Here is a 26,820-nt window from a genome sequence, read left to right as displayed (position 1 = left end):
AAAACCTGAGACCTCTAAGCATCAGGCATGAAAGACTTTTGCAGAACATATTAATTTCAATCCATGAGTCACAAAAGCAAATTACAGCACCAAAAACATGCTGTCTCCTTAGCCCCCCTTTCTGTTTTTTGCTTACCTGTTGTATAAAGACATAATTTAGGTAAATGAGTCTCTACCTCTTAGCTTCACCAGAATGTCTCTAAGACTATAATAGTACAAATAGCAGAAAATATGTTTTACTTTCCTCAAATATTATAGAAAGGTATGGGCTTCTGGACACATGTCCAAAGCAATGACTGTTCAATGAATTTAAAAATATCAGAGCACAGCTATAAGAAACAGGGACCTAAGGGCATAGCACAGTGGCTTATCCAACAGACTTTCATGCCTGAAGCTCAAAAATCACAAATTCAATCCCCAGCACCATTAAGCCAGAGCTTACAATGTGTTAAACAATAACCAAGAAAGCTTTAATATTTTAAAAATATTTCTTTTTTTTTCATTTGTGAGATTAAAAAAAAAAAAGTTTCATTTGAGAGAAGTCAGAGCACCACTTTGGGACTTGTAGCTCTTGCCAGGGATCAAACCAGGAGTTTCGGACATTCAAGTCTCTGCCAACAGCCTATTTCTCTAGCCACTAAAGTGTTATAAAAGATCTACTGTAGTTCATAAACTTCACATTCAGACATTTAATATTAAATTTCAGGAACAAAACCTTAACATGGAAACAAGAGTATAATTTATAAGGGAATTCTCAGAAAGGTAATTTGTCATCTGATCCAGAATACTGACACAAAGATGCTGAGGAAAATGGGTTATACCAGCAGATTTACAAAGGCCAACAGCAATGAACTCATACATGATGGGGAGAAAACTCTTCTCTTAGGCTAAACAGTAGGCTTGGCCTATAATTCTGAGGATATAATCAAAGCTTGTTAGTAAACAAATAAAGCTAGTTTTCTACAGGTGAAGGCAAAAATATCTTATGCATTATAATAATCTTAGCTTCTGCAATATAAAAATTCAATTTTCAGGGCCAGGCGGTGGCACACTTGGTTAAGCGCACATATTAGAGTGCACAAGGTCCCAGGTTCAAGCCCATGGTCCCCACCTGTAGGGGGAAAGCTTCACAAGTGTTGAAGCAGGGCTGCAAGTGTCTGTCTTCCTTTCCCTCTCTACCTCCCTCACTCCTCTTGATTTCTCTGTTTCTATCCAATAATTAAAGTATTTAAAAAATAATTCAATTTTCAGTGTTTTACCTATTTTAAAAATCAAAATAGTAGTCCTATAGCTGACCTTTAAAGTGGCTAGAGCTTTGGATTTAAGACCATGAGGTCCTGAGTTTTATCCAGAGTGATACTCTGGAGCTCTCTCGCATGTTAATAAATCTTAAAAAAAAAAAATTAAAATGAGGGGCCAGGTGGTGGCACACCTAGTTAAGTGCACACATTATAGTGGACAAGGACCCGGGTTCAAGCCCCTGCTCCCCACTTGCAAGGGGAAAGCTTCACAAGAAGTTGAGTAATGCTGCAGGTGTCTCTATCTCCCTTCCCACTCAATTTCTCTCTGTAAATATAAATATAAATCAAAGGAAAAAGCACAACAAAACAACCCCCAGCGAAGATTTTCTTGGAATCTATGGTATATCCACCTTGCAGAGTAAAAGCACCAATCTTAAAAATACAAAAAATTCACAAGGACTGGCATAAGGATCCCGGTTTGAGCCCCTGCTCCCCACCTGCAGGGGAGTCACTTCACAGGCAGTGAAGCAGGTCTGCAAGTGTCTATCTTTCTCTCCCCTTCTCTGTCTTCCCCATCTCTCTCCATTTCTGTCCTATCCAACAACAAGGACATCAACAATAATTACAATAACAATAAAAAAACAAGAGCAACAAAAAGGAAAATAAATAAATATTTTTTTAAAATTACCAATCTTCCTATATCTCCCACTTACACCACTAGGAAGAATGTCACTAATTTCCACACATCATGAAAAGATGATTGGTAGCTTCAAGATTTTAGAGTTACTAGAGACTGCCTATATTTTGAGTATGTGTGTCAATCATTTGTCACAAAGAAACAAAATATTTCCAAGTGTCTGCTGCTCAGAAACCTCACAAATGCTTCTCCTAAGTAGACTGATGCCTAACTATATAAAGCCCCCCCAAAGCTGGCATATACACACAAACATTTCAAATTAGATTACCCTGTAGAATTGTGGACTCTGAGGCTGTGGGAGAAGGGAGGACCCTCGATATACACTGGTAGAAGACACGACCAGTTTCTGCTTCTCCTTGGCCACTAGGTACCATATATGCTGGTCAAATTCTTAGATTTTCCTTTTTTTTTTTTTTTTTTGTAGAACAGAGGACTTCAGCTTGCAGAACTGCCAACCCAGCTAGCTTTCACTAAAAAATGTTTTATTTTTATTTATTATTGGATAGAGACAGAGAAAAATTGAGAAGGGGAGATAAGAGAGGGAGACAGAAAAACACCAGCAGCCCTGCTTCACTACTCGAGCTTTCCCCCTGCAGGTGGGGACCAGCAGCTTGAACCTGGGTCCTTGTGCACTGTAATGTGTGTACTTAACCAAGTGTGCCACTGTCTGGCCGCAAATTTATTATTTATTTATTTGCCTCCAGGGTTATCACAGGGGCTCAGTGACTGCACTGCAACTGGAGGCCATTTTTCCTATTTTATTGCCCTTGTTGTTGTTATTGTTGTTATTGCTGTTGTTGGATAGGACAGAGAAAATCGAGAGAGGAGGAGAAGACAGAGATGGGGAGAGAAAGACACCTGCAGACCTGCTTCACCAACAGTGAAGCAACTCCCCTGCAAGTGACTCCCCAAGTCAAGGGCTCGAACCAGAATCCTTGAGCCCGTCCTTGAGCTTCACACCACATGTGTTTAACCCGCTGCACTACCACCTGACTTCCAATTTCTTTCTGTCCTGTCCAGCAAAGACAATGACAACAAAGGTAACAGCAAGGGCAACAAAATGGGAAAAATGGCCTCCAGGAACAGTGGATTCGTAGTGCTGCTCTGCTCGTAGAGCCCAGCAATAACCCTGGAAGCAAAAAGAAAAAAAAATCATGAAAATAAAAAGTTTTATTGAGTTATAATTCATACACTGTGCCTATAAAGTACATAGTTCAATGGATTTATTATGAAACCATAATTGTCATCCTCAAAAGAAAGTCCATATCCATCAGCAGTTATTCTCCATGCTGTGCACAGTCCTCCACAACCACTTATCTGACTATTCTGGACAGTTTGTGCAAATGAAATCATTCAGTATGTGAGCTTTTGTGACTGGCTTCAGTAATCTTTTCAAGATTTATCCATATTTTTGTATATATTAGTACTTTGTTCCTTTTACTTGCTAAATAATATATTATTGCACAGCTATATACCACGTTTTATTTATCAATGTATTAGTGGTACACAAGAGGTACAATTTTAAAAATATTTTCATTTTATTTATTATTAAATACAGAGAAATGGAGAGGGGAGAGGGAGATAGAGACAAAGAGACATCTGCAGCCCTGCTTCACCATTTGTAGAACTATCCCCTGCAGGTGGGGACCAGGGGCTTTAACATAGATCATTGTGCACTGCACTGTAGTGTGTGCACCACTGCCTAGTTCCCAAATATTTTGTGTACTTGTATTTTCAAGTCTCTTGATTATAAACCTAGGCAAATCACTAAATCATATGATAACTATGTTTAACTTTTTAAGCAATTCAAAGTCTGTTTTCCAAAGTGGCTGCACCATCTTCTATCCCCACCAGCAATATATGAGTAATAATTTATATGTATCTTCACCAAAAATTTGATACATCCAGAAACACTGTCACATTGCAGAGTATATTTTTCAACTAGAAGGCATTGTTCTAATGAACTTCTTCTCTGATAGGCCCCACTCCATGTTCTGATATTCTGCCCTACCACTATCCATATAAACAGTTTGACTCAGCTTTGAGTTGCCCATTGTTGAGCAAAGGCTCATCAAAACACTTGGAGACCTTAAAAATCTTTCAAAATGATCCTGTTAATCATGATTTTGCTAAAGCAAGTGTTTTCTCTAGCTCCTTGAGCTGCATGTTGCCTTGAGTAATCATCATCCGGACTGTATCCTGTAGAATAAAGTGAAATCTGGTCACTTTTACCTGATTAAACATGGTACAGCTCTACCACTTTATAAATTAAAGTCAAGAACTGACACTGAGAATTGGAGCCGATGCATATTATGAGAAGAAAACGCTGGCAGTAAGAGTGTACAGTGTCTGGTATGAATTTATACAATCCAGTCTCTCTTCTCAAACCATCTGCTGTGATGGTTTTTATAGTCTTATATAAACTGTTATTTATAGTTTTCTTGTGTGAGTGTGTATGTGTAAGGCTCAAAAAAAAGTAGCACTACTTTAGAATGTAGGTACAGCAAAGAATATCGAACTGAAAATATTTAAGTGAGTGGCTATCAGTAATATTAAGAATTAGAGGTTGTTGGGGTCATAATGCATCAAGAGTAAAAGACTTCTGTATGGGGGTTAGAGTGTTGCAGACACCTATCATGGGAAGATGAGAAATTGTACCCATGTGTCATCAACTACTGTAAATCACTATTTTCCCATAAAATGATCTGAAAGAAAAAAAATCAGAGAAATTCTAAAAAAAAGAAACAGGTCTTTTTTTTTTTTCCTTCTTATTTATTTATTTTTTTTAATAGAGGGGAAAAAGAATCCCAAAGTATAGCCATTTGTGGGGCGAGGGATGGAGGGCACAGAACTTTGATGATGGATTTGATGTGAAACTATAACCCTGTAACCTTGTAATCTTATACATCATTATTAAATTACTACTACTAAAAATAACGAAGTGGAACATAAAGTCTAAGTGACATATATATGCTATGGTGCCTATTAAAATAACTTTAAAAAAGTTAATGCAATAGGTCCCCACCATGATTTTCTTCTCACCTCTTCAGTGGCACTTTTGTTTCTTTTGAATTCGTCCCTTGCCCAGTCCTTCAAGTACTTCTTATCAGAATCATTTGGAACTTGACGAATAGCTCGCAAAATCCTTCTATAAAGAAGGAGAACTTGCTGCCTTCTCATGAACTGTACAATGGAGGAGAAATGGCAAATAACAACTACACAATCTGCAGACTCAGGATTTGACAGCATAACAAAATTTAACTAGATGGCTTCTCCTTGCTCCTCGATTTAAAAAAAATTATTTTTAAATACTTATTTCATTCCCTTTTGTTGCCCTTTTTTTATTGTTGTAGTTATTATTGCTATTGATGTCATCATTGTTGGATAGGACAGAGAGAAATAGAGAGGAGGGGAAGACAGAGAGTGGGTGAGAAGACAGACACCTATAGACCTGCTTCACCACCTGTGAAGTGACTCCCCTGCAGGTGGGAAGCCGGGGCTCAAACCCGCATCCTTAGGCTGGTCCTTGCGCTTTGCACCATGTGCGCTTTAACCCGCTGCGCTACCGCCTGACTCCCGCTCCTCGATTTTTAAAAAAAATTCTCTTTCATTTGTTTTTCCTACTAGGGCCTTCAGCCTGTGCAATTCCATCTAGAGGGATTTATTTTTAATTTCAGAGACAGAGAAGGAGAGACAACAGAGCACTCTGTCCATTCATGGAGCTTCCTCTGATGCCATGTGTGATGCTCTTGTGTGGTACTACATGGAAGGGGCTCGAACGCTATACTGCACAGCAAGGAGCTCTCTCCAGGTCCCTGTTCCTCAATTTACTATTATTTTTCTAACTTTAAATTGTAAAAAATATTTTATTGGGTAGACAGAGAAACTGAATGGAAGGGGAACTAGAAAAACACCTGCAGCATTACTTCACCACGCTACATTTCCCCCAGCCCCATAGGTGTGGATTAGGGGCTTGACCCCAGGTCCTTATCCATTATGAGTATTCAGTTGGGTGTACCCCTTGCCTTCAATTTTTAAGTGGTCAAGGAAAATCTTTTATTTTGTTCTTCTAAGAAAAAGGTAATTCATCTTTATATTTGTTTTGTAACTGCTTATTCCTTTGTCAAACCAAATAACCCTTAATATCCAGAAGTGACTACTGGCCAGGAGCTGAAACCACAGGAACATTTTTTTTCTTTTCTAAAGCAGTTGCTAAAATCCTTTGGGGCTATGCTGGAGGTGGCTAAGTGGATAAAGTGCTAGATTCTCAATGTTGAGGTCCTGAGTCTGAGCCCCAGCAGCTAGAGTGAAGCAGTTCTCTTTCCTCCCGTCCTCCCCTCATTAATAAACGGCATGGTTATGCAAAAGAACTTTAATGCCTGAGGCTCTAAGATCCCAATTATTATTTTTTAATTTTTTTCCTTTTTTGTTGCCCTTGTTTTGTTTTTTTTTTTTTTTTTTTTTACCGTTGTTGTGGTTATTTTGTTATTGATGTCGTTGTTGTTGGATAGGACAGAGAGAAATGGAGAGAGGAGGGGAAGACAGGGGGAGAGAAAGACATCTGCAGACCTGCTTGACCGCCTATGAAACGACTCCCCTGCAGGTGGGGAGCCGGGGGTTACGCTGGTCCTTGTGCTTTGCGCCATCTGCGCTTAACCCGCTGCGTTACCGCCGGACCCCCTATCCCAATTATTAATAAAAATAATTTGGTAACCACTTAGTGCAACAGGCAGAGGACCCTCGCGCTTCATAAAAGCAGCCCCCCCAACATCTGCTGCGGGAAGCTTACCCCAGACCCGGGCCAGAGTGCGCCCTGGGGAAGGTCCCACAGTTGCCACTCCCCCAAACCCACCCTGTACACTGGGTGGAAGGAGCCGTGGAGAACTGAGAAGAGCAGACTCCTGCAGCCTGCTCCACGAGGCCAGTGAGAACAACAGGTACCTGCTTCAGTGTCAGCGTCGCCGGGGGTAGCCGGGAAGCGGCCATGATGACTTGCCCAAGGCAGTCCTGGGGAAGCTCAGCGCGCAGGAGCGGAAGTGAAGGCGCCGCCAGGGGCGGGGCGAGCCCAGTTACGTAGGAGACGACCTGGGGCTGGGCTTCTCCCTGTGGAGCCTGGTGTTGTCCAGGCCTGGAAATTGCTAAAACGCATTTCTCTTGTCCTCAATCTAATTTTCACAGCTCCTCCTCCTTGAATTGTGGTGATAGAGAAAGAGAAAGGGATTTAACACAGTTTCGGGGCAGGTGGCTACATTATATGGAAGTTAATGGGGGGGCGGTTTTGAGGAGGGAAAGTTGTTTTAATGTTCATCTTTTTAGTTGTTTAAAATGTATAGCAGGTGACAGTGGAGACGGCATAATGGTTATGCTGAAAAACGTTCATGCCTGAGGTTCTGAGGTCCCAGGTTCAATCTCCAGTACCACGCCAGAGCTGAGCAGTGTTCTGGTCGCTTCAATATCACACACACACACACACACACACACACACACACACACACACACACACACACACACACACACACACACACTTAAAAAATATGTGTAAGATGGGGAGATACCATAATGGTTATACAAAAAGTACTTTTATGCCTGAGTCTCCTAGGTTCAACTCCCCAAACCACCATAAGCCAGTGCTCTCTGTAACTTGTTTCTCAAAATATTTTAAGTGTACAGCTTCTTCGTCTTCTAGCGTTTGCCCTTCTTCCGTAGCCAGTCAACAGCGTCAGCTTGAGCCTGATGTAAAGTTTCCAGACCTCCTTTGAATCTGGAGAGGTGGCAGTCGTTGACTATGTGGGTCATAGTCTGTCTGGAGCCGCAGGGGCAGTTCGGGTCGTCTCTGGCTCCCCAGCGATGGAACATAGCGGCGCACCGGCCTGTACACTGAAGTATTGTTTCTTTTCTGGAATTTTTATGGCTAACCCCATAAAAATTATTATTATTTTAGATAAGAGAAGGAGAAAGTAAAGAGACCACAGCATCAAAGTGTCCTTCACTGCATAGGAGGGGCAGGCTTGATCCTGGCTGTTGCATGTGGCAAAGTAACACTGTCTACATAACCTATTGTTCTCGGATTCTCAGGCAGAGACCCGAGGAAGCAGTGTTTATTTAATGCTGGCCGGGTCAGCCTGACTCCTGTCCAAAAACTAAAGTGAGCCCCTAGCACAGCTGCACTTGTCATTTTTAGTTATCTAATCAATTTATTATCTTTATTTATTGGATAGAGACAGCCAGAAATCGAGAGATAGGGAGAGATAGAGAGGGAAACAGCTGCAACCCTGCTTCACCACTCACTAGGCTTCCTCTCTGCATGTGGGGACCAGAGGCCCAAACCCGGATCCTTGTGCACTGTAACATGTGTACTCAGCCAGGTGTGCCACCACCAGCCCCTAGTTACCAGCTTCCCCATAGTAACTCATAGCAACAAGCTTAACATTCCCCACCATCACCCCTTGTATAACAGGTTATCAGCAAACTTTGACAGAAGTAGAGGGTCCTAAGGCTACTGTCTGAGGCCACTTTGATTACAGCAATAGATAGCCCTGTTTATGATGAGAGGGGGAGGAAAATTGCTGCCAACTGCATTTTTCTTCTTCAGTTTAAGTTAACCCAGGGGGGCCAGGTGGTGGCACACCTGGTTGAGTGCACATATTACAATGCACAAGAACCCAGCTTAGAGCCCCTGTCCCCACCTGCAGGGGGAAAGCTTTGCAAGTGGTGAAGCAGTGCTGCAGGTGTCTCTCTAGCTCTGGCTTATGATGTGGAGGGCTTTGGATCCTCATATATGAGTCTCTTTGCTTAAAATTTATGCTATCTCTCCCGTCCTTATTTTTTTAAATTTATTCCCTTTTGTTGCCCTTGTTTTATTGTCGTAGTTATTGTTATTGATGTCGTTGTTGGATAGGACAGAGATAAACGGAGAGAGGAGGGGAAGTCAGAGAGGGGGAGAGAAAGATAGCAGACCTGCTTCACCGCCTGTGGAGCAACTCCCCTGCAGGTGGGGAGCCGGGGCTCGAACCGGAATCCTTATGCCTGTCGTTCCACTTTGCACCAGGTGCGCTTAACCCGCTGCGCGACCCCACGACTCCCCCATCCTTATTTTTTAAAGGATGTGTTTAAGAGAGATTATCAGCACCATTCAGGCTCCTGCAACTCCGGGCAGGACAATGACTTACCTGGTTCCGAGCAAATATTATCAAACGCAAGGACCCTGGTTTGAGTTCCTGCTCTCCACTCTTTGAGCCATGAAGGTATGCTTTCTCTCCGTCTCGCCTCCCCTCTCAATTTTCCTGTCCTAGCTTTTTTAAAAAAGTAATTTGTTATGCAATACATAGTGTACACAAAATGTTTTTATTGTAACTTCAGTCAGCAGCAGCGTGTGTTTAATTACTTAAACCTGGATTTTCTACTTTGGGAGGGATGTCTTTAATTGCCTTCATTGTTCAAATACCAAGGCTTCCCCCCCTTTGTTGCTCTTGTTTTTCATTGTTGTTGTAGTTATTATTATTGTTGTTGGATAAGACAGAGAGACATGGAGAGAGGAAGGGGAAAGACACCTGCACACCTGCTTCACCACCTGTGAAGCGACTCCCCTACAGGTGGAGAGCCTGGGGCTCGAACTGGAATCCTTATGCCTGTCCTTGCACTTTGCACCACATGCGCTTAACCTGTTGCTGCTACTGCCGCACTCCCAACCAGGGCTTTTTAAGTGACTTCCACATTCAGCTTTAAGAGCTTTTTATCACTAGTAATGAGAATATGAACATCCCTTAGCCTTAAACCTCTATTTCCTCAACTGCTTAATCCTCCCCACAATACACACTTTTAGGTTATAATACCAAGTGTCCATTCCATCACCTGTTAACATTTACTTGATTGCTTCCTTTGAGAATTCTTGGTGCTCCTTTTTCCTAGCTGTTGTGGCTATTGACATGTTTTGGACTATTTACTCACCTGTAAAACGAAACAAAGGCATCTACCTCAGAGCAGTATTGAATGTAATGTGCTGAAAGTAGGACTTCGAACCTTACCAGGCACCGTGTGATGCAATAGCAATTCATTGACGACCTATTTTTTTTTAATATTAGCTAGTTTAAAAAAATATTTTGATAGAGAAATCGAGAGGGGAGGGAGAGAAGAGATAGACTTGCAGTACTGTTTCAGCAATTGTGAAACTCTTCTCTGCAGGTGGGGACCAGGGGCTTGAACCTGGGTTCTTACACACTGTAATCTGTGCACTCAAGATGCGCCACTGCCTGGCCCCTCAAGTGCCAGTTTTAGTTACATTTATTCTGTGATGTTTGCTCATGACTTTGGCTCACTAATGTTCAAGACCTTTCTTTCAATTTTTTTTTTGTCTGTCACGGTGTCAAGTATGCATGATGGTGCTGCTCCAAGCAGACTTTTTCCAGTAAGTTGGACAGATACACTATAGCACTGCTTCAGCATTCATGGAGCTTCTGTAGGTGCCATGCATGATGCTCCCTATTAGTGCTGGGAGCTGCTGTGCTCTACTGGCTTTTCTTCTTTCTGGTGGAACTGGAGACTTCATGTGTGACAGAGACATCTACAGGTCGTGGTGACTCCCCCCTACAGGTGGGGAGTGGGGGCCCAAAACACCTGGGTCCTTCCATACTACATTTTTTTTACAGCCCCAGTCTAAATGGCCATAATTAGAGCATCCGAGTGACATTTTTAAATCAACTATGGATTAAATTATACAGATAGGAATTTGAGAGTAGAGAGAAAGAGATCTGCAGCACTGCTTCACTGCTTGTTAAGCTTCCCCCCTTACAGGTGGGGGACCCCTGGTTCTCATGCATGGTAAGGAGTCTGCTCAATCGGGTGCACCACCACCCTACCCCTCCTTTTTTTAAATGGACTTTGCTTTTTGGTGTTTTTCTTTTAAGTCTCTACAATCACTTGTGGCTTCTGATACATTTCAATTTCATTTCTCCTATTCATAGCACTATAAATCTCCAACTTAAAACTATTTACTCCATCTAGAAATTATTCGGTTTGTGGTGTGGATAGTTTCCCCCCTCCCCCCAACTCCCCAACTGCTAAGCCAAAATTTCAACACCAAGTATTCAGTATTTCACATTTCTTCCTGGGCTTTATGATGACTTTTGCTCATAGGGTAAACTCTTAGAATCTGAGCAATTTGTTCAGGATTTTTTATTTTTTTGCCTCCAGGGTTGCCTACACTATGAATCCACTGCTTCTGGAGGCTATTTGTTCCCTTTTGTTGCCCTTGTTGTTTATCATTATTATTGTTGTTGGATAAGACAGAGAAATGGAGAGAGGAGGGGAAGACAGAAAGGAGGAGAGATAGACACCTGCAGACCTGCTTCACTGCTTGTGAAGTGACTCCCCTGCAGGTAGGGAGCCGGGGGCTCGAACAGGTATCCTTACGCCACTTCTTGTGCTTTATGTCACGCGTGCTTAACCCGCAGCACCACCACCCGGCCCCCAGGATTTTTATTGTATGCTGTTTTTATTATCTGGTGGGACTGTTCCTCTCTGTAGTTATTTCTGGGGAAAGAAAAAAAGAGTCAGTTTTGTGTTTCTTGAAGCACATGGCTTCAGCACCGAGATAACTTTTTCAGAGACAGGGAAAGAGACCACCTATAGAAGCTTCTTCCAGTGCAGTGGGAGCTGGGTTCAGTCTCAAGCCATGTGCAACTGGCACACTCTCCAGGTGAACTATCTTGCAGACCCTAGATCTTCTGTTACTATGGTCTGTATGAACTTTAGAAATATTTTTTGTATTGTGGTCTGGGAGGTGGCACAGTGGAGAAAGCATTGGATTCTCAAGCATGAGGTCCTGACCTCAATCCCCAACAGCACATGTACCAGAGTGATGTCTGGTTTGTTCTCTCTATCCTCCTAGGTTTCTAATTAATAAATAAAATCTTAAAAAAAAAATTTTTTTTGTGGCAGCTCAGGAAGTGGTGCAGTGCCTAGAGTGTTGTAATTAACCAAAAGCTTGGACTTCTGAGTTTTGATTCCTGACACCCTATGTGCTGGAGTGGTGCTCTGGTTCTCACTCATGTTAAGCTTGAGCCTTGAGTGACAAAAGAATGTATCTTCAGTGACTTCCTCAATGTGACTCAGGCTTGCCATGTTTCTTTCCATGAGGCAGGGGTCTCCTGACCCCACCCCACCAGCTCTAGACAGGTTTCCTAGCATAATTTCCATGCTTCACTACCCCACCCCAGCCCCAAACAAGACAAGCTGGAAAATGACACAGTTGGGTATCTACTTACTGGAATGCCTACTGTCCCAGATCCTATGAGCTATATCTGAGAAACAAGGGAATCACTTGGCACACCAGTTGGGAACCTCTAGTTTAGATGGTCCCGTCAAAAGTAAACATGGCTGACTACATCACTTTTTGTTGAAGTCTTTTTCTGCCATACCCAACTCTAATGGAAAAATTGAACTTCCTACAGGGATTTATTTAAACAATGAAATGTGAGAGGGAGGAATAATTTTGTAAGTAATATCTTTACACATATTTCTACCCACTCGCCCTTTCTTATAGCCCACCCCCCACACATATAAAAAGTTAATACTTAGTAGAGGATGTAGAGTCATATTAGCACAGAATAACCAACAACTCACTGATCCAACAGACATCTTTAACATTCCTTTGTTCTATCCCATTAAGGATGGTAATAATATATATCAACAGTGGTATATTTTTAATAGTTTTCAGAATATAAGCTGCATTGCTTTTTAGAGTAAAAAATAATGATGACATAACCTCAAGTACATGCTTTAGGATACTTGGTTAAACAACAAGCAATCTGTGTCTTTGATGACCACCTAAAATGGTGGTAAACCTCACAGTGTAATTTGATGACATGGAAAGAAATTATTATATTGAGGCATATTGTCTACAAAAGGATACATTGACCAAACTTAAAACAGAACACAGCATACAGTTTCAAGTATTGAAGCACTGCTTTCTGGCCAAATCAAAACTGCTGGAAAACCACACTGCACTGATATATTTGGAGAGAAGGAAAAAAAAAACAAAAAACACAGTCTATTTCTTTTCCTAAACAAGACTGGCTCAGGTCTTTTAGTCCGGCTTGAAGCAGTGTAAGGAATGGTCCTTTCCCCTTAACTGTTGGGGGAGGGGGGTGAACTAAAGAAATAAATTACTACAACAAGTACTATGTCATAGAGAAAGTTAAGTAAAGGGAAAATAAGTTTTTCTATCATTGCATAGTCACCCAAAGCAGCAAATATGAGGACACTGAAGAGCCACTTCATTGTTCCATAGTGCCAAGGGTCATTGTTCCGATTCCTTGGACTCCCATGATGGCTGGTTGCTTCATGGGAAAACACACACACACACCGTGCACGCACGCACACACCCCACATGCTTCTTACCCTCAAAGAAGGTAGTTTCACGTGAGCACAATTAAGAAAGCAGTCATACTCTCTAGAAAACTGCAGCTGTCTCAGCCATCTGACTGCTGAGTACACACAATGGGCAGGCAGGGCAAGGCAGGGCCAAAGGGTCCAAAGAGCAGCTTCCTTTAGTCCAAAGGACTAGCAGTCCCAGGCTGCTGGCATCTCCTCAGGATAGACATCAGGGTCCCTGGTGAAGAAAAGCAGGCCATGGGGCCCTTTGGGTGAAGTTGTGGTCTCCTCTTGGGCCAATGCTTTCATGACAATTCAGAAAGAAAGCTCTTCCTCAGCTCCAGAGCCAATGCTTTTGGTTTTTCTGAACTGTTTCCCAGGCAGGCAAAGCAGGGAGCTTTCTCTAAGCTCAAAGCTTTTTATATATAGCAGCTGAATGAATCTTTATGTATAAGATTTAAGAGAATACATTTTAGAGCCATGAGTTCAGAAGCCTAAAAGGGAACACCTAGGCAAGAAGTGTGACATTTTTGCCATGGTTTATAGTCTCACTTTGTCTTCTTTTTCTGGTCTAGGGGTGGTCAGAGGCTGTCACCAACTCAAACCACTGCCTAAGAGCATCACTGAGTGTCTCAGGAAGCACGTTCACATCACGAAGAATGACATAGAATGGGAATGGGAACTCTTCCATGTAGGATCGGATTTCAGGCATCTCACCTGGCCCTTTAAATATTGGTACTTTAATGTCCAAAATAGAATCCTGTCAACAGAAGACATTTTGAATTAATAATTGCATTCTTTTTTTTTTTGCCTCTGGGGTTATCACTAGGGCTCGGTGCCTGCACTACAAATCCACTGCTCCTGGAGGGTATTTTTTCCCTTTTGTTGCCCTTGTTTATCCTTGTTATTATTGTTGTTGCATACGACAGGGAGAAATCGAGAGAGGAGGGGAGGACAGAGAGGGGGAAAAAAAACACCTGCAGACCTGCTTCACCACTTGTGACACCTCTGCAGGTGGGGATCTGGGGGCTCGAACTGGGATTCTTAGGTTGGTTATTGCGCTTCACACCATGTGTACTTAACCCTCTGTGCTACTGACTGGCCCAACAATTGCATTCTAACTAGCTCTCCCACATGGGGACTAGGGCTTCCTGACTTTTTTTTTAAAAAAACATTTATTTATTTTCCCTTTTGTTGCTCTTGGTTTTTTATTGATGTTGTATTTATTATTATTGATGTCATCATTGTGAGACAGGACAGAGAGAAATGGAGAGAGAAGGGGAAGACAGAGATGAGGAGACAAAGACAGACACCCGCAGACCTGCTTCACCAAGAGGCAACTCCCCTGCAGGTGGGGAGCCGGGGGCTCGAACCGGGATCCTTACGCCAGTCCTTGCACTTTGCACCACATGCAGTTAGCCCACTGTGCTACCACCAGACTCCCTGCTTCCTGCTTTGTAGAGGTATTGCTGGAACAGAAGTAACTAGGAAGGGCAGATTTACATTTCCCACTGGGCAGTGTCTATTAACAGGAATGCAAGGGGGAGATGATGAACCACCAGAGTGGTTAGTTAGCATAAGAAGTGGTCTCTGGAATCAGTGTGAATCCTCACTTCCCTATTCACTACCTATAACCTCTACTTTATTTATTTTTTACCAGGGCACTGCTCATCCTTGGCTTATGGTGGTGCAGGGGATTGAACGTAGGACTTCAAAGCTTCAGATATGAGAGTTCTTTGCATAACCATTATGCTTTCTATCCCCGATTTCACCCCTTGCCCCCAACCTGTGTTTCTGCCTTTGACTATAATGGACTTAATGGTTCCTACCTCACTGAGTAAGATGAAAAAAATATTGTAAAGTGCTAAGACCATATAGTGCCTGATAGGACACCAGGAAAAATTAGGAGTTCTGGACAGGACAGTGTGAGCCTTTATTTCAGGTTAAGAGTAGATTGAAAGGAATTAATTCCTTCTCTATCCTGAGGAAAGTAGTTTTTAATAGTCACTCACCCGTGAACTGGGATTGTCCAACACCACAAAAATGACAAAGATGTTAGCATTCCGGGCAGCCTGAATTGCTGCTAGGACTCTATCTTTGCCCTCGAGGAAAAGGCCACGTCCATCAGAAACCACCAGGAGGAGTTGTGCGGTTTCTATAGTAGAATGAACAACGGAAGAAAAAAACAGACAGAATGAAAATCCATTTTGAGCAACTCAAAATTACCTAAATTAAGATATATTAGTATATAACCTTCTTTGTATCATTAAGATTAAATACTTAATTTTGTCTTCACCAGGGCTTCACAGATCTGGTCTGTTTCAGACAGAGATGGGGAGAGGGAAAGATAACACAGAATCAATCCCCCAGGCAGTGGGGGGCCAGGCTTCAGCCATTAATGACAAAGCACATACCCTTCCCCACCTCCAAGCTATTTTACTGGCTTCAAATATTTATATATCTATCTATCTATTAAGTGAGTAAGTGAGTGTGAGTGTGTTTAAGGTCAGAACATCCACTCCAGCAGATATAGTGCTAGAAATTGTATCTAGGCCTCTCATATGCAAGTCTTACACTCTATTCAGAGCTACCCTCCTGGCTGTAAAACCAAGTGTTTTTTAAAAATGAATTATAGTCTGGGACTTCCGGAGGCAGAGCTACGAGCAGCAGATTGCTTTCTCTCTTCTCCTCTCCTTTCCCGGATCAACTAGGAATACCAAAGGACACCACCCGGACAGAAACAAGACAGGACTAGAATGACCACAGAAACCCAGTAAATCACCCGTGAGTACAAACACGCGTGGCTGGTGACAGAGAGGAGAGAGAGGCCTAAGGAGAGATTAAGTGACTGCTAACAGTTCGACAGTTTGTCAGTGGAGACACCACCTTCAGTCTGCTCCACCAACAAGGGTACAGCTGAAGGGAGGAAACGACTCCCCAGAGACTCACCAAGTGCAACTCTGAGTCTCCATTGCTACTACCCTCAGAATCTGGAGCAGCAACAGGGAGGGACACCAGGGGACAGAGATCTAACCGGGAAACTCGGTGGCATAGCTGAGGGGCTGTGAAAGTCTCTTTGCATAACCACTGGATTATCTCTGCCACACCCTGCTTTATCTCTTGGTCAGGAGTCAGTGATTAAGCTAAGAAGCCTATTGATAGTTTAAAAGCCCTCAGGCTCCCATAGCCTACAGGGGAAAAAAAAAGGCTTTTACACCACTGAACTCCAACTCAGGGATTGAAAAAATTGTTAACTTATTTAAAATGGTTAAAACAACAAGAAAAAATATTGGAGACTCGAACCAGGACAAGAGTCCAGCTAAAAGTCCTCCAGAGGGTGAAGCACAAAACAACGAGTTCAACATCCAAACATTAGCTAAGGAAATAATAACAGGAGTGAGTAAAGAATTTGAAAAAATTGTAATCAGAAATGCAGGAACAACAAATGAGAATATGGAAGAAAATTCTAATTATCTCATGGTTATTAGAGAGCTGAAAGCTGAAATCGCTGAGCTAAGAAGGCAACTAGCTGAACAAACTAAAACAGTATCACAGCAGGGCAACAAAATAGATGAACTCCAGAAAGCAGTAGAGGGCAGAGAGAATAGAATCTATGAGGCTGAAGACAGAATTAGCAAGATTGAGGATGAATTAGAGACAACTAAAAAAGAAGTAAGAGATCTCAAAAAGAGATTAAGAGATGCTGAAAACAACAACAGAGTGCTATGGGATGACTTCAAAAGAAACAATATACGCATTATTGGCTTACCAGAGGAAGAAAGAGAAGGGGAGGAAGAAAGCGTTCTCCAGGCCATAATAGCTGAAAATTTCTCTAGTTTAGACAACACCAAAGACATAAAGATTCAAGAAGCCCAGAGGGTCCCAAACAGAATTAACCCAGACCTAAAGACACCAAGACATGTCATACTTAGATTGGAAAGGAATAAGGATAAAGAAAGGATCCTCAAGGCTGCAAGAGAAAAACAAAGAGTCACCTACAAAGGAAAACCCATAAGATTAGCAGCAGACTTCTCCATACAAACACTACAGGCCAGAAGAGAATGGCAAGATATCTATCGAGTGCTCAATGAGAAAGGCTTTCAGCCAAGAATACTATATCCTGCTAGATTGTCATTCAGACTAGATGGAAGCATCAAAACCTTCTCAGACAAGCAACAGTTGAAGGAAGCAACCATCACCAAGCCTGCCCTGAAAGAAGTTCTGAAAGGTCTCCTATAAACAGTCAGACCACCACAAATAAGACATATATCAAAACACTCTAAAACTCTACAAGAATGGCGTTAAAATATCTTCAATCTTTGATATCAATAAATGTCAATGGCCTGAATTCACCTATTAAAAGACACAGAGTAGGAAGATGGATCAGAAAACACAACCCAACAATATGTTGTCTACAGGAAACTCACCTAACTCAACAAGACAAACACAGACTTAAAGTGAAAGGATGGAAAACTATCATTCAAGCCAATGGCCCACAAAAAAGGGCAGGAACAGCTATTCTCATATCTGACATGATAGACTTTAAAATAGATAAGATTAAAAAAGATAGGAATGGACACTACTTAATGCTCAGAGGATCAGTCAATCAAGAAGACTTAAAAATTATTAATATCTATGCACCCAATGAGAAGCCATCTAAATACATCAAACTTCTACTGAAAGAGCTACAACAATATATTAACAGTAACACAATCATAGTAGGGGACTTCAACACCCCACTATCTCAACTTGACAGATCATCCAGGCAGAAAATCAGTAAAGACATAAGGGAGCTAAATGAAGAGATAGATAAACTAGAATTATTGGACATTTTCAGAGTCATTCATCCCAAGAAACTGGAATACACATTTTTACTAAATTCCACATGGATCATTCTCAAGGATAGACCATATGTTAGGCCACAAAGACAGCATCAGCCAATTCAAGAGCATTGAAATCATCCCAAGCATCTTCTCAGACCACAGTGGAATTAAACTAACACTTAACACTCAACAAAAGATTAGTAACAGTCCCAAAATGTGGAAGCTCAACAGTACACTTCTTAACAACTTCTGGGTCAAAGAGGAAATCAAGGAAGAAATCAAAATGTTTCGAGAGTTCAATGAAAATGAAGACACAAGCTATCACAATATTTGGGACACAGCTAAAGCAGTCCTAAGAGGGAAGTTCATAGCTATACAAGCACACATTAGGAAACAAGAAAAGGCACAAATAAACAGCCTGATTGCACATCTTAAAGACCTAGGAGAAGAACAACAAAGGAATCCTAAAGCAACCAGAAGGACAGAAATTACTAAAGTTAGGGCAGAAATAAATAACACTGAGAATAGGAAAACCATACAAAAGATCAATGGAAGTAAATGTTGGTTCTTTGAAAGAGTAAACAAAATCGACAAACCTTTAGCCAGACTCACAAAACAAAAAAGGGAGAAGACCCAAATAAATCGGATAGTAAATGAAAGAGGAGATATCACAACAGACACTGCAGAAATTCAACATATCATGCGAGGCTTCTATGAACAATATGCCACCAAGCTAGAGAACCTGGAAGAAATGGACGATTTCCTAGATACCTACCAACATCCAAAACTAAGTAAAGAGGAAGCGGATAACATGAACAGGCCCATCACAGCTAATGAAATTGAAACAGTTATCAAAAATCTTCCCAAAAATAAAATTCCTGGACCAGATGGTTTTACAAATGAATTCTACAAAACTTTCAAAGAAGAACTAATACCTCTACTTTTAAAAGTCTTCCAGAAGATTGAAGACACTGGAATACTCCCTGCCAGCTTCTATGAAGCCAACATCACCCTGATACCAAAAGCAGACAGGGACACAACCAAAAAAGAAAACTACAGACCAATATCTCTGATGAACATAGATGCAAAAATATTGAACAAAATTCTAGCCAACCGGATACAGCAGTATATCAAAAAGATTGTTCATCATGACCAAGTGGGGTTTATCCCAGGCATGCAAGGTTGGTTTAATATACGTAAATCAATCAATGTGATCCACCACATCAACAAAAGCAAGACCAAAAACCACATGGTCATATCAATAGATGCAGAGAAAGCCTTTGACAAAATACAACACCCCTTTATGATCAAAACACTACAAAAAATAGGAATAGATGGAAAATTCCTGAAGATAGTGGAGTCTATATATAGCAAACCTACAGCCAACATCATACTCAATGGTGAAAAACTGGAAGCATTTCCCCTCAGATCAGGTACTAGACAGGGCTGCCCACTATCACCATTACTATTCAACATAGTGTTGGAAGTTCTTGCCATAGCAATCAGGCAAGAGCAAGGAATTAAAGGCATACAGATTGGAAGAGAAGAAGTCAAACTTTTCTTATTTGCAGATGACATGATAGTATACATGGAAAAACCTAAGGAATCCAGCAAGAAGCTTTTGGAAATCATCAGGCAATACAGTAATGTGTCAGGCTATAAAATTAACATTCAAAAGTCAGTGGCATTCCTCTATGCAAACACTAAGTTAGAAGACATTGAAATCCAGAAATCAGTTCCTTTTTCTATAGCAACAAAAACTATAAAATATGTAGGAATAAACCTAACCAAAGAAGTGAAAGACTTGTATACTGAAAATTATGAGTCACTACTCAAAGAAATTGAAAAAGACACAAAGAAGTGGAAAGATATTCCATGTTCATGGGTTGGAAGAATTAACATCATCAAAATGAATATATTACCCAGAGCCATCTACAAATTTAATGCTATCCCCATCAAGATCCCAAGCACATTTTTTAGGAGAATAGAAAAAATGCTACAAAGGTTTATCTGGAACCAGAAAAGACCTAGAATTGCCAAAACGATCTTGAGAAAAAAGAACAGAACCGGAGGCATCACACTGCCAGATCTCAAACTGTATTATAGGGCCATTGTCATCAAAACTGCTTGGTACTGGAACATGAATAGACACACTGCCAGTGGAATAGAATTGAGAGCCCAGAAATGAGGCCCCACACCTATGGACATCTAATCTTTGACAAAGGGGCCCAGACTATTATATGGGGGAAGCAGAGTCTCTTCAACAAATGGTGTTGGAAACAGTGGGTTGAAACATGCAGAAGAATGAAACTGAATCACTGTATTTCACCAAATACAAAAGTAAATTCCAAGTGGATCAAGGACTTGGATGTTAGACCAGAAACTATCAGATACTTAGAGGAAAATATTGGCAGAACTTTTTTCCGCATAAATTTTAAAGACATTTTCAATGAAACGAATCCAATTACAAGGAAGACTAAGGCAAGTATAAACCTATGGGACTACATCAAATTAAAAAGCTTCTTCACAGCAAAAGAAACCACTACCCAAATCAAGAGACCCCTCACAGAATGGGAGAAGATCTTTACATGCCATACATCAGATAAGAGTTTAATAACCAACATATATAAAGAGCTTGCCAGACTCAACAACAAGACAACAAATAACCCCATCCAAAAATGGGGGGAGGAATTGGACAGAATATTCACCACAGAAGAGATCCAAAAGGCCGAGAAACACATGAAAAAATGCTCCAAGTCTCTGATTGTCAGAGAAATGCAAATCAAGACAACAATGAGATATCACTTCACTCCTGTGAGAATGTCACACATCAGAAAAGGTAACAGCAGCAAATGCTGGAGAGGGTGTGGGGTCAAAGGAACCCTCCTGCACTGCTGGTGGGAATGTCAATTGGTCCAACCTCTGTGGAGAACAGTTTGGAGAACTCTCAGAAGGCTAGAAATGGACCTACCCTACGACCCTGCAATTCCCCTCCTGGGGATATATCCTAAGGAACCCAAAACAGCCATCCAAAAAGATCTGTGTACACATATGTTCTTGGCAGCACAATTTGTAATAGCCAAAACCTGGAAGCAACCCAGGTGTCCATCAACAGATGAGTGGCTGAGCAAGTTGTGGTATATATACACAATGGAATACTACTCAGCTGCAAAAAATGGTGACTTCACCGTTTTCAGCCGATCTTGGATGGACCTTGAAAAAATCATGTTGAGTGAAATAAGTCAGAAACAGAAGGATGAATACGGGATGATCTCACTCTCAGGCCGAAGTTGAAAAACAAGATTAGAAAAGAAAACACAAGTCGAACCTGAAATGGAATTGGAGTATTACACCAAAGTAAAAGACTCTGGGGTGGGTGGGTGGGTGGGGAGAATACAGGTCCATGAAAAATGATGAATGAAATAGTGGGGGTTATATTGTTAAATGGGAATCTGGGGAATGTTATGCATGTAAAAAAAAAAAAAAAGAAGTAGAAACGCAAAGCAGAAATTGACTGAGTTTGGAGTATGGAAAAAAAGAAAAAAAAAAAAGAAAAATGAATTATAGGCATAACTGGATCACCTGAGTCAGAGATAAGGCCAGTCAATAACAAAGTGAAGCTCCTGTCAGTAAAATTTCTCATTTGTGCTTTAGAGAATATTAAGCATAGATGAAAGTCAGTGTAGAACAATATATATGAGGAAAAAAAACCAAGTGACTATAAAAGTATAAAAAGGGCAGGGCTGAATAGATCAGATCATTAGAAGGCCCAAATCGAAACTGCCTTCCAAATTTCAATCATTGTTGATCGCCTTCAGATTATCCTAATTTTTTTTTTCCTCCAGTGTTATTGCTGGGCTTGGTGCCTGCACCATGAATCCACCGCTCCTGGAGGCCATTCCCCCTCCCCCTTTTGCTGCCCTTGTTGTTGTAGCCTTGTTGTGGTTATTATTATTGCCATTGTTGATGTTGTTCGTTGTTGGATAGGACAGAGAGAAATGGAGAGAGAAGGGGAAGACAGAGAGGGGGAGAGAAAGATAGACATCTGCAGACCTGCTTTACTGCCTGTGAAGCGACTCCCCTGCAGGTGGGGAGCCGGGGGCTCAAACCGGGTCCTTACGCCCGTCCTTGCGTTTTGCACCATGTGCGCTTAACCCACTGCACCACCGCCTGACCCCCAGACTATCCTAATTTTTAAGATTTATTTCACAAAAAAGAGAAAGGGAGTTTCGACTTACTTACTGTGACACCTCTTCCATTAATTAGACTTTTGCTAATTTTCAAGGGTTTATTTTTATGTATTTATTTTTACTTGATGGGACAGAGAAAATTTGAGAGGGGAGGGGGAGATAGGTAAAGAAAAAGTGAAACCTGCAGTACTTGCTTCACCACTTGTGAATCTTCCCCTCTGCAGGTGGGGAGTGGGGGCTTGAACCCAGGTTTCTTGCTATGGTAATGTGTACACTTAACCAAGTGTGCCGCTGTTGGCCCCCAGGTTTATTTATTTACTAAGGAGAGAAGTAGAGCATTATTCTGGCATATGTGATGCCAACAATCAAACTCAGAACCTCATGCTTGTTAGTCCAATGCTTTATCCACTGCTACACCTCCTGGCTTGTAATTACTCTGTGTTTCCCCTTCTTCTTCTAGCGTTTGCCCTTCTTCCGTAAACTTATAAACAAAAGTTAAATAGAAGTATTAAAACGGTGAATACACTTTTTTTTTTTTTTTGCCTCCAGGGTTATTGCTGGGGCTCGGTGCCTGCACTACGAACCCATTGCTTCTGGAGGCCATTTTTTCCCATTTTGTTGTCTTTGTTATTATTGTTGTCATAGCTGTTGTTGGATAGGACAGAGAGAAATCGAGAGAGGAGGGGAGACACAAAGGGGGAGAGAAAGATAAGACACCTGCAGACCTGCTCCTTCACTGCCTGTGAATCGACCCCCCTGCAGGTGGGGAGCCAGGTGCTTGAACCAGGATCCTTATGCCAGTCCTTGCGCTTTGCACCACGTGCGCTTAGCCCACTGCGCTACTGCCCGACCCCCAATAATTTATGTTTTAAAATGTGTTGCCACATGCCACACTACTGAGCCACCTCCTGGCCCATTATTTTAATTCTGTATCTTAATAGAGAGACCAAGTACTGCTCTATTGTTTAATCCACTTTCATTCTTGATGCTGTCTTTCTTTCCATTTTTATAATTTATTTTTTGTGAATAAGTGCATTTAAGAAAAAAAAATCCTATAAATTCTTAATTATCTCCTGTTCGTTTTTCCTGCAGATCTATTTAGAACACCACTGTTTCGCTTCAACATATATACTCAATAGAGTCGGAGTTTAAAAAAAGTATCTCACATAAACCACAGAGCAATCCCCCTGGCCATGAATATATATTTTTAAAAGCTGGTGACAGGTATGGTGAAATAAAGCAAACAACTTATGAATACAGACAACAGAAAAGCATTTTGTTCACAAAGAGGAAAGAATGCAACTCACCTGGACTGATACTTTGTGAGAGCTGCTGAGCGGCTGCAAACATGCTGGCTACAGACTCTAGAAACTAAACCAGAACCAACAAAAGTGATTAGAAGATGACTTTTAATTACTTCTGATACTTAGGTGACTTTTCAGGTAACAACCTCAGATCTAAAGGTAAATTAAAATTTTCCCCCAGTTACCTGAGGTAATCTTGGCATTTGCCTTTGAGTCCTGACATTCTCAAGTGTAGAGAAGACAAATATCTCTAGCATATTGCTCCACCACTAGTGTTATCTAAGATACCCCAAGAAAAGAAACACATTCCCAAGGGAATATGAAGTCAGCAGTAACTGGCCAGATGAAGCAATCATTTTCTTAAAAAAAAAAAAAAAACGAGTCCGCAAGACAGCTTATTTGAATAGGGCACTTGTTCCCCTATACATGTGGCCCAGATTCAAGCCAGGTCCCCAATGCACTGAAGGAAGCTTTGCTGATGTGATATTATTCTGTTTGTCTTTCTGAAAAGCCTGGCTGGTGCAGTGAAGTCCCAGTGATCAAAAAGCAAAACTTAAAACACACACACACAAAAACCCCACTCCACTCCCTAAAAAATGTATATACATATATATATATACATATGCATACATATGTATATGTATGATGTATGTACACATCAACAAAAAAGGTATACATGAAAATATCTACTTTCATCTCAAGACAGGAGGCTAAATTAGGCCAGGAACAAGGCGGATAGAATTATTATTCCATACTGTGTTATAAAGTTATGTCAATCAAATAGTCTCTCTGTAACCCCCAGTAGTCATTTTATCTTTTCTTCTCTAGGCTAAGTGGGAAGAAGAAATTGTCCTTAGTCACCTGACAAGGTTATTAAAGATGACTTATTTAAAAAAATTTTTTTTTAATTATCTTTATTTATTTGACAGAGACAGAAATCGACAGGGAAGGGGGGTAATAGAAGTATAGAGACAGAGACACCTACAACACTGCTTCTCTACTTGTAAAAAGCTTTCCCACTGCAGGTGGGAACTGAGGGCTCAAACTTTGGGGTCCTTGCGCATTGTAACATATGCCCTCAACCAGATGTACCACCACATGGCAGCCCAAGGTGCTTTATTTTTGTAAAAAAATTCTAAACCTTTCAAAAAGAAGAGGAAAAATAAATAAATAAATAAATCCAAAGTCAATAAAGAACTCAGAAAAAGAGGTCACACCTGGTTTAATGATAGCTATCAAGAAAGTTATTGTCCTATTGATACAAAGACTGAAGTTTAGAGCTACCCTTGTCAATTTTACCTAGTGCCATATTGTAGAGGAGAGAGTTCTAAAATTATGAATCCTGTGTCTGTTTAAGATTAACTGCAGAAAAAACTTTTAATCTCCTGGTAAAGAAGATGTTGTTAGCATACCTGAGCAATCTTGGTTTTCTTCTGCTGGAATTTGCAGAGCTGCAGAATTTGGGACCCTGAGTAATCAGTGAACTGTTCATGGAATGGGTGTAACAGCTTTACAGACTCTCCAAAACTTGGGGAAGAAAAGTCAAATACAGTAAGTTATTTGTTTGTCATGTGGCCAAAATGACAAAAGAAGGTTGATTGTGCTGAGTGTGGTTAAAAGGCAGCCTCACCTGCACACTGCAATCTGACCCACTTCCAGGAGTGTCAGCGCATTTCCAATCACAGCCAAGGATTCAAATGCAAGCTGCAAAACAGAGAGAATGGAATCAGAATATCCTCCAGACCACTTTCTATACCAAGATTCTCAAAGAAAACGGTTTTGTGTGAATCACACATAGATAACAACGCTGATATGTATATTCCTAACCAAGCTAGAGTCTTGGGTGGTCTTAGGCTCTAAAACCACAGATTGGAAAACTCAGTTCCAGACATCACTTAATAAGTGCTCATGAGAGATTTGGTCTCTAAACTTACCCAAGTCATATAGTAAGTGTGGAGCTGAAATGTGAAATCAGCAGCATTACAGGTTATATTGTTTATCTACTATAGAATATATAAACTGGGAGTCGGACAGTAGCTCAGCAGGTTAAGTGCACATGGCACATAGACACCTGCAGACCTTGCTTCACCACCTGTGAAGTGACTCCCCTGCAGGTGGGGAGCTGGAGGCTTGTGGACCAGCATAAGGATCCCAGTTCGAGCCTCTAGCTCCCCACCTGCAGGGGAGTCACTTCACCGGTGGTGAAGCAAGGTCTGCAGGTGTCTATCTTTCTCTCCCTGTATCTGTCTTCCCCTCCTCTCTCCATTTCTCTCTGTCCTAACAACGATGACATCAACAATAACAATAATAACTACAACAATAATAAAAAAACAAGGGCATCAAAGGGAAAATAATAAATACAAAAAAGTATTTAGAATATATAAACCCACATTCTTCAGTAACACCATAAATAATTGTATTTACGCTCCCAACCCATGTTAAATCAAATAGGACACTGACTCTAGGTAAGTGTAGACTTATTGAAATATGCATTAAATATATACTTCAGCATATCATAAGTAATTGTATTTATGTTCATGTTAATACAAATAAAGCAATAACTCGAGATAAGTGTAGACTGAGATGTGCACTGAATACATTTTTTAAAAAAATCAAAAATACTGGGGCCAGGTGGTAGCGCAGCAGGTTAAGTGCACATGGTGCAAAGCACAAGGACCAGCATAAGGATGCTGGTTTGAGCCTCTGGCTCCCCACCTATAGGGGGAGTTGCTTCACAATCGGTGAAGCAGGTCTGCAGGTGTCCATCTTTCCCCCTGTCTTCCCTTCCTCTCTAGATTGCTCTCTGTGCTATCAAACAACAACAATAGCAATAACAACAATAACAAGGGCAACAAAATGGGAAAAATGGCCTCCAGGAACAGTGGATTTGTAGTACAGGCACTGAGCCCCAGCAATAACCATGGAGGCAAAAAAAACAAAAACAAAAAAACCAATAAATAAAATAAAAATTGAAAAACTAAAAATAAATCAAAGATATTCTGTCATAAAGATAATGTTGTACATGATATTTAAGAGTAATTTAATAGTACATTACACTTTCTGGAAAATAAATGTTAGAACTACTGATTTTGGAGCATAAAACAGCATAGCAGAGCTAAAAAACAAAACATTTAAAAGACCTACACTGGAAAGGAACTAAAATATGTGCAATATTTTGAAATTATCCTTGTGAAC

At 41.0% G+C, this 26,820-nt stretch overlaps 2 protein-coding genes across 2 annotated transcripts in view; both read right to left on the bottom strand.

The window, feature by feature from the left end:
- Positions 1-3,464: 3,464 nt before the first annotated feature.
- LYRM2 (LYR motif containing 2) lies at positions 3,465-6,990 on the bottom strand. The gene is made up of 3 exons (XM_007533526.3): positions 6,880-6,990; positions 4,981-5,121; positions 3,465-4,137 (listed from the first exon to the last, which is right to left on the bottom strand). Exons 1-3 carry the CDS (start codon positions 6,922-6,924, stop codon positions 4,057-4,059), a joined length of 267 nt encoding a protein of 88 aa, XP_007533588.1. The 5' UTR covers positions 6,925-6,990; the 3' UTR covers positions 3,465-4,056.
- Positions 6,991-12,617: 5,627 nt separating this feature from the next.
- Positions 12,618-26,820, bottom strand: part of LOC132536318 (midasin-like) — a gene marked incomplete at its 5' end in the record, with an annotated part of 40,662 nt that continues 26,459 nt past the window's right edge. The window contains 5 exons of the mRNA XM_060183942.1: positions 12,618-14,068; positions 15,321-15,463; positions 23,629-23,692; positions 25,038-25,152; positions 25,256-25,329. Of these exons, the coding sequence (XP_060039925.1) occupies positions 13,880-14,068; positions 15,321-15,463; positions 23,629-23,692; positions 25,038-25,152; positions 25,256-25,329 (585 nt within the window). The remainder of the gene's footprint in view (positions 14,069-15,320; positions 15,464-23,628; positions 23,693-25,037; positions 25,153-25,255; positions 25,330-26,820) is intronic.

The sequence above is a fragment of the Erinaceus europaeus genome, unplaced genomic scaffold (genome assembly GCF_950295315.1).
Source record: "Erinaceus europaeus unplaced genomic scaffold, mEriEur2.1 scaffold_550, whole genome shotgun sequence".
In the NCBI taxonomy this organism is placed as follows: domain Eukaryota; kingdom Metazoa; phylum Chordata; class Mammalia; order Eulipotyphla; family Erinaceidae; genus Erinaceus; species Erinaceus europaeus.
Note: the sequence above shows the minus strand (reverse complement) of the source record. Positions and strands in the feature narration are given on the sequence as shown.